A 7,500-nucleotide genomic window follows, 5' to 3' on the forward strand; every position below is an offset into this window, starting at 1 on the left:
GATTATGATGGCAAAAAGGGTGCACACGTCATACTCACATGGTTGAGCCAACTTGATGATTATTTTTTTTGGTGAAATTTTTTATGAGAAAGATAAGGTTAAATGTGCTACTAATCATTTGGTAGATAGTGCAGCTCTTTGGTGGAATGTTATTAGACAGGGCAAACACAAACCAAAGTCATGGTGGAAAGGCTTCCAAAAGCTTATCATCAAGAAGGATTTCTTACCTCCATCATATAAGAGTAAAGCCAGACAGCGATGGGATATTTTTAGACACCTCCAAAAGGAGAACATATCAGCCTATATTGATAGATTTTGGCAAACTTTACTACAACTTCAAGCTATAGAGAAAGTGCATGAGAAGAGCAAAGGAGAAAGTTCATAGCAGGTCTCAAGCTAGTTATTAGAGCAAAAGTGAACATGTTTCATCCTCGTTCTCTTACCAATGCCATCTCTCTAGCAACATACTACGAGAAGAAAAATGGATTTCCGAGGGATACTACAGTTACAGATTCTCATATCCTTCCATCTTCTCGATCTACACATTATAAGAAACTTCAGCACAAATTTAATTTGAGAAGCATGATGGTCCACTAGTGAATGGAAAGAGTACTGAAGCTGCAAAGAAGACAATTAATGGAGAGAGAGAGAGAGATAGAGTATCATTATTCCTTTTATAAGTTGTTGAATGACTAAATATTTCTCAATCAAACTGTAAATTCTATTACACTATTTTGAAATGACTAACTAACTATTTTTGAAATGACTAACTATTTTTCAATCAAATTGTAAATTCCATTACAATAGCCTAGTTTTTTTAATGGCCACTCTTAACAAGTGCATCAATGTTAGCACACTAACTTTAAGATCTACCTTTAGAGTGGCCAATTTCTTGGTGGATTCTGCATTAGTATTGATTGTAATACGCATGTATGAATGTAAATGATTACTCGTCACAAAAAAAGTTATTTTGTAAGTGTAATATTGTTACATCAAGTATAGAACATGTAATGATCATTTCCTTCAGTTTAATAAGAAGTTAATGTGATCATTTCAATGATTTTTTGGGGTTACCCAAATTTACTATGAACTTACAATCATAGTTAATAAAATAATTGATTGAAAATAAAGAAACATTTAGTTTTAGTATTAATTAATGAGCATGTAATTTGGATTAAGAAAGGCAAAGTTGAAAATTAAGAGAGCTGTTTGAATGACAAAAATCAAATGCACCAACTAATAATATCCATATGGCAATTTTTCATTGAGTCCAAAAAGTTCAAGTAATTGTCTTCAACTTCTTAAGATCAACTAAATCAAAAGTACTTAGGTAGTATTTTCCTAAAGTAATGTTAGATTACTTTGAAAAAGGGAAAAAAAGACCCTCTTGAAGGAACATCCTCTTTAATAGGGGCACAACTTTAAGTGTGGTTTTACACCACCAATAAGTCATCAACATAATAGTAGCTACACTAGTGTAGTTTAATTTCCACCAATAAGTCATCAACATGTTAGTAGACTAGTGTTTAATGCCCATTGATGATAAATTTTTATATAAATGGGCTCATGTGTGTAATTGAAGCAACCAAAGTTAAGATACATCAACATCCGCATTCAATGTGCACATTTCATCAAAATATCATCAAGTATGTCACAAAAATCATTAAAATGATAGACCAAACTTGGTTGGTAAAAAGTAGCCATCTCAGCCATCTTGTGTTGCAAGAAAGAAACTTCAATTGCTAAATTCATAAATATTATCTTAGCTATTTCTTTTTTGAGTTGTACGCAATTTCTAGTTTCTAAAAATGAGTTCTTGAAACTCTTCAAATGCAAGGATATCTTAAGGTCTCGATGATCTTATAAGTAATGAGACATAATAAGTGCCAATAAGAGCCCATGTTAATAACTCAAAGTTCCTTATAGCTTAGATCTTTGATATGGTAACTTTTGATCCATTAACTTTTTAAAACTAACAAAAGATATTGTGACTTTTGATCCATCCGCTTTTCAAAACTAACGAAAGATATTTTGGAACTCAGCTACATTTTGAAAGCATGTTGTGGTTTAAGAGTCCTTTAAGATGCATTTAATTTCTAAAAATAAACATATTATTCAATTAATGTCACAAAGCTAGCTTTTCTTTAAAACACCACAATGTAACATTTGCTTAAGTAGCTATATTAGTACTATACTTCTGTAAGTATGAAAGACTTAAATCATGATAACACTTTAGGTTTGAATGATAGAAAGGTTGGCTTTTGTGTGGGCCACTAGTTAATATGCTTTTTGTGAGGAGGGAGGAGATATTAGGGATAAATTAAGAATTAAGTGTGCTATTGTAATTGCTTCACAAATATTCAAGTACAAATTCACCAACATTTACGGTAGAATCACACACCCTTGTCATGTTCCAACTAGTCGGTAGCTCAAACAAAGCCATTTACACACAAAAATCAATTGTCACCAATAAATTGTCATTTTAAATTTTTAACTCCTATACACTTTACAATATTATACAAGAGGGTCTTTCAAGCTATGCAAGCATGATGTCCCTTTCGAATAAAGAGGCATGTAGAACCCTTTATAAACTCAAATGATTAGTCAGTATTACATGAGTTGACTTGGCAAAGAAGATTATTTGCTGGATGTAACAGTTAAGGTCATACTCAACTTGATTAGACATTTGAATTTCTTTGATGCATGTGTATCTTCAAGGAAATTCTATAGGTGTCTCTACGAGTCTAGAAATGTTCAAACTTTAAAAAGGTACATATACAAGAATCTTGTGTTTAAGAGGCATGGAAAGAAAATGAAATGTACATTCATGTCACCATACATGATTTTCATAGTATTTCTTGAAGGATGCAACATCAACATTATCTTGAAAGTTTTGAAGACTTGAAAATGAGTGTGTGTGTGTGTGTGTGTGAGAGAGAGAGAGAGAGAGAGAGAGAGAGAGAGAGAGAGAGAGAGAGAGAGAGAGAGAGAGAGAGAGAGAGAGAGAGAGAGAGCATCTGTTCATGGATATGGTTGTTTTGAGAGGTTATTTTATTTTGTTAGTTCAAAATATTTTAAAAAGATATACTTAATATGAGACTCACTATGAACGACAATGGGGCAAAGTGGTGTCGTGTTGTTGAGATATTAATCACATAAACTCTTTGTGTGAGGGAGAGCATAACCTTGTCAAAATTATGCACATTGCATGACCAGGGAGAGAAGTTGGGATGCTTCAACGCTTCGAAGGCTTTTGGATTTTCCTAGTGAAGTAAAAGATTTACATATATGTTCATTTATCCACTCAACAATTGCCAGGATTACTGAATAGCACGTAAAGATTGTGGCTCCCATACCGAGTGCTAATATAATTGGCACTCGGTATGGGAGTGCCAATTATAATTGGTCTATAAATAATAAAAGTTTAGTGGTGGCTCCCATATCAAGTGCCACTATATTAGGTGTAAAAATAATAAAAGTCTCGTGTTTCAAAACATTTGTGGTTGTGGAGGCTATGAGGGAAGACAATTCTTAAAATTAGTTGGGTGAAGTATTCTAGGTACTAAATTGGTTGGGTGAAGCATTCTAAATTGGTCGGGTGAAGCATTCTAGGTACTAAATAGCCTATGAGGTATCCATTGAGGGTATTATTAGGGAACGAGATTAGGGGGTGAACTACTTGGAGGGATTGGCCCTATTATGCATAATTTCCATGGTAGCCATTGAGTTTAATATTTGCTTGATATAGTATAAGTCAAGGCACCATCAAGTCTTATGGTAGGCATCTAATTTCCCATTCACAAGTGTTGGCAAGTCCCACAAGCTTCACAAGTCTTATGGTAGTAGCCATCGAATTTCCCATCCCACAAGTGTCGGCAAAGTCCCACAAGCTTGCCACATACATGACCTTCTCTATCTTGTGGCAGAAGATCTCTCATTGTAGATTTGTAATTGTTATTCAATTTATAATAATGTGGTAGTAGTTAATTAAATGGAAATCACTTTAATTGTAGTTAGATCGAATCACTTTAATTGTAGTTAGATTTGCAATTGTTATTCAATTTATAATAATGTGGTAGTAGTTAATTAAATGGAAATCACTTTAATTGTAGTTAGATCGAATCTTTTGATCTTTGTATTATGATATATCAAGTTCACTTTTGATTCTAAGTAGCCTCCTAAATCAATGCCAACCTTATGGTCTGTCTTGCATTATGACTATTTCAATCACACACTTGTGAACTAGTGCTTCATTGTTAGCGTGTTAGCACATTATTTAAATGCTTAAATCCATTTTAATCTAGTACAAGAGACACAGCATTACACACTTGCTTGTTGGCTGTTAGTGGGTTAGCGCATTATTTAAACGCTTAAATCTATTTTAATCTAGTACAAGAGACATAGCATTTGTCCAAGTTGGTTCTTTTTATGGATATAATTGAACACGTTGAGCATTTGATTGTTCAAGGATATCATTACACAGGGCGGGGAAGAGAGCCAAGTGGCAAGGTATTCATGCCCTCCTAAGTGACGAATCGAGCATCGCTGCGTGAGGGGTGAGATTAAGAGAAACAAACATCCAAAAAAAGAGAGGATATCATTACAAATATGGCTCATTAGCACAAGGACACTTACAAATTGGTGTGAACTTAGGGCGAGACAACAAGCAACCAATGGTGAGAGCAGAGAAAAATAGATATTTATAAAAAGGAGGAGAAGCTGGTGGGGACGTGGCTGACATGTCAGCATTTGGGGTCATATCCAAGGCAAACGACACGTGGATGATTGCGGTAGGCAGGGACCCTCGCGGGCAAGCGGGTCGTCTTCTTCACTTCTTCACCCTATGGGAGAACTGCGCTCCCAAATCCCTGCTTTTTACAGCAAAAGCCAAATTCCATGGCGGACCTGTTCTGACCTTCGAAGTGCAATTCCTGTCTGTTTTTGTTGAGAAGTTCAGCGTTCTCTTGCTGGCTGTCCGCACCGCCGCTCAGATCGTGATTGTCTGCTCTAAGTCATGGCTCTGCAAAGCTTTCATTCTGCTCGCCCTCGATCAACTTTCGTGCATTTCTGAAACTCTGCGCTATCCTAGTTTTAGCAGTGGCAAGCGTCTAGACTACACATTGAGGTTGAAGACAGCTGCAGCCTGAAAGAAAGTTTATTGATTTTAGGGTTTGGATCGATTGCAAGAACTATTTTAACTCAGCAAGCTTTGCAGAATCGAATCGAGACTTGCCCTGCTTTCTTCCGGAGCTGGAATCTGGCGAAAGATAAAGCGGATCGGAACTGAACACAGAAGGTTAAAGAGCCTCCACAACAAAGGGAGGTTAGGGATTTCCGTACTTACTGTGCGTGGATTTGCCGGAACTTTTACACCTCCGTCACATGCCCGCATGGCGCTATTCCGCAGGTTCTTCTACAGAAAACCTCCTGACGGGCTTCTAGAGATCACAGAAAGGGTTTATGGTAAGAGATTCACATGATCTGTGCGGCCTAACAACAATCAGATGTTTCTGTTTGCCTTTTCTTTGTAAGCTATGTGATGCCTGTCGTTGCCTTAATGAGCTCTTTATATCTCTCCTGCAGTCTTCGATAGTTGTTTCTCCACAGATGTCTTGGATGATGACACTTACCGAATACACATGCGGCAAATTGCCACTCAGCTGCATGAGCAGTTCCCGGATTCCTCATTTCTGGTCTTTAACTTCAGAGAAGGGGAGAGGAAAAGCCAGCTAACTGACATCTTGTCACAGTATGACATGACCGTCATGGATTATCCCAGGCAATATGAAGGGTGTCCCATTTTATCCTTGGAGATGATACATCACTTCATGCGTTCTGGTGATAGCTGGATCTCGTTGGAAGGCCATCAAAATATTGTTCTGCTGCACTGCGAAAGGGGCGGTTGGCCTACATTAGCTTTCATGCTGGCTGGTTTTCTCATATACAGGAAGCTTCATACAGGTGAACTAAAGACCCTAGATTTGCTCCACAGAGAAGCTCCCAGAGGCTTGCTACCACTTCTCACACCTTTGAACCCCATGCCATCCCAGTTACGCTATCTTCAGTATATTGCACGAAGGAATATCTCGCCAGAGTGGCCACCTCCGGACCGAGCTCTTGCACTTGACTGCCTTATACTTCGAGTAGTTCCAAGCTTCGATACAGAGGGGGGTTGCCGGCCAATAGTTCGCATTTATGGTTTAGATCCACAAGACAAAGGTGACCGAACTACACGGATGCTGTTCAATATGGCTAAGAAAAGCAAATCAGTGCGGCACCTAAGACAGGTCAGCACACCTCACTTACATGTGGCATCCTTCTCTTTTAGCAGGTAGTTTAGCCAAGGTTTTACTGGGCACTTTAGTGGAACACTTCATTGGTAACAGTTGTTAGCAAAAAGCTGCAGGTGAAGCAACAATTGTTGGATATGTGGTGATGCTTTTGTCTCTTGGCTTTCAGGTTGATTGTGATGTTGTAAAGATTGACATCCAGTGTGGTGTGCAAGGTGATGTCGTGTTGGAGTGCATCCACATAAATGCTAATCTGGATAGGGAAGAGATGATGTTTCGGGTAATGTTCAACACAGCTTTTATCAGATCAAATATTCTGATGCTTGGTAAAGATGACATAGACGTGCTTTGGGATGCAAAGGAGCGGTTTACAAAGGACTTTCGGGCAGAAGTGAGTCAGCTCAAGACTGTGAATGCCGAGGCCCTAATTTTGTAAAATAGGCAATTCTCTAGTTTTCATGTAAATGTTTGTTTGTTTGTGGTTAGGTGCTGTTCACTGACATGGACAGCTCATGTACTCCGAAAGTTCCAGTGGCAATGCTAGGTGGAGAGGAGAAAGGTGGGCTGCCAATTGAAGCTTTTGCCAAGGTGCAGGAACTATTCAACAATGTGGATTGGACTGATGGAAAAGGGGATGCAGCTCTTCGCTTTCTGCGGCAAATATCTTCAGTCAATGGGTTTTCAGAGAGTGGAGGAAATGACTCTTTGATGGCAAATGATCAGATATTTAGGGCTCATAAAGAGATGAGTGATACTCAGGAAGGGCAAGAACCTTCAAGATCTGAGGCTTTTATGCAACCACTTGAGGAGGAGGAGATCTTGATTTCAGTACAGCCAAGTGGTGCTTCTTCAGTCTCTGCATTGGGTAATCCTGTGTCTTTGCAATTCTCTGAAAAGCTTCTGGCAACTCCAGCTCCAGTGTCAGCCCCACCTCCACCACCACCACTATCTGTGCCACAGTATGGTGCTTCTGTGCCTCCTAAATTGGGAACTGCATCTTATGTGCCTGCATCCCCACCACCATCGCTTCCTGGTGATAGTGGTGCCCCAATGGCTCCTCTGCTTTCAGGAAATAAAAGCGCTCCTCCACCACCTCCACCTCCGCCTCCACCTCCACCTCCACCATTGCCACCACCATCTGCAGGGTTGTCAAAAGCTCCTCCACCACCACCTCCACCTCCACCTCCACCATCTTCAGGGTTGTCAAAAG

At 38.9% G+C, this 7,500-nt stretch overlaps 1 protein-coding gene across 5 annotated transcripts in view; it reads left to right on the forward strand.

The window, feature by feature from the left end:
• The first annotated feature begins 4,993 nt into the window (after window positions 1-4,993).
• The window catches only part of LOC147628446 (formin-like protein 14), a 34,950-nt gene continuing 32,443 nt past the window's right edge, over window positions 4,994-7,500 (forward strand). For 2 of the 5 annotated variants that reach the window (XR_015268108.1, XM_086813594.1), the window contains exons 1-4: window positions 5,246-5,463; window positions 5,584-6,287; window positions 6,460-6,681; window positions 6,777-7,500. The exon at window positions 6,777-7,500 is cut by the window's right edge and continues 141 nt beyond it. Coding sequence is in view for 2 of the 5 variants with exons in the window: in XM_086813594.1 (XP_086669720.1) it covers window positions 5,391-5,463; window positions 5,584-6,287; window positions 6,460-6,681; window positions 6,777-7,500 (1,723 nt within the window). In the remaining 3 variants the exon portion in view is untranslated. Of the gene's footprint in view, window positions 5,126-5,215; window positions 5,464-5,583; window positions 6,288-6,459; window positions 6,682-6,776 lie in introns of those variants that run through there. The other 3 variants (XM_086813596.1, XR_015268106.1, XR_015268107.1) reach the window with 3 other exon arrangements.

Source organism: Cibotium barometz, chromosome 19, assembly GCF_041138505.1.
Source record: "Cibotium barometz isolate CiBa-2024 chromosome 19, ASM4113850v1, whole genome shotgun sequence".
NCBI lineage: Eukaryota > Viridiplantae > Streptophyta > Polypodiopsida > Cyatheales > Cibotiaceae > Cibotium > Cibotium barometz.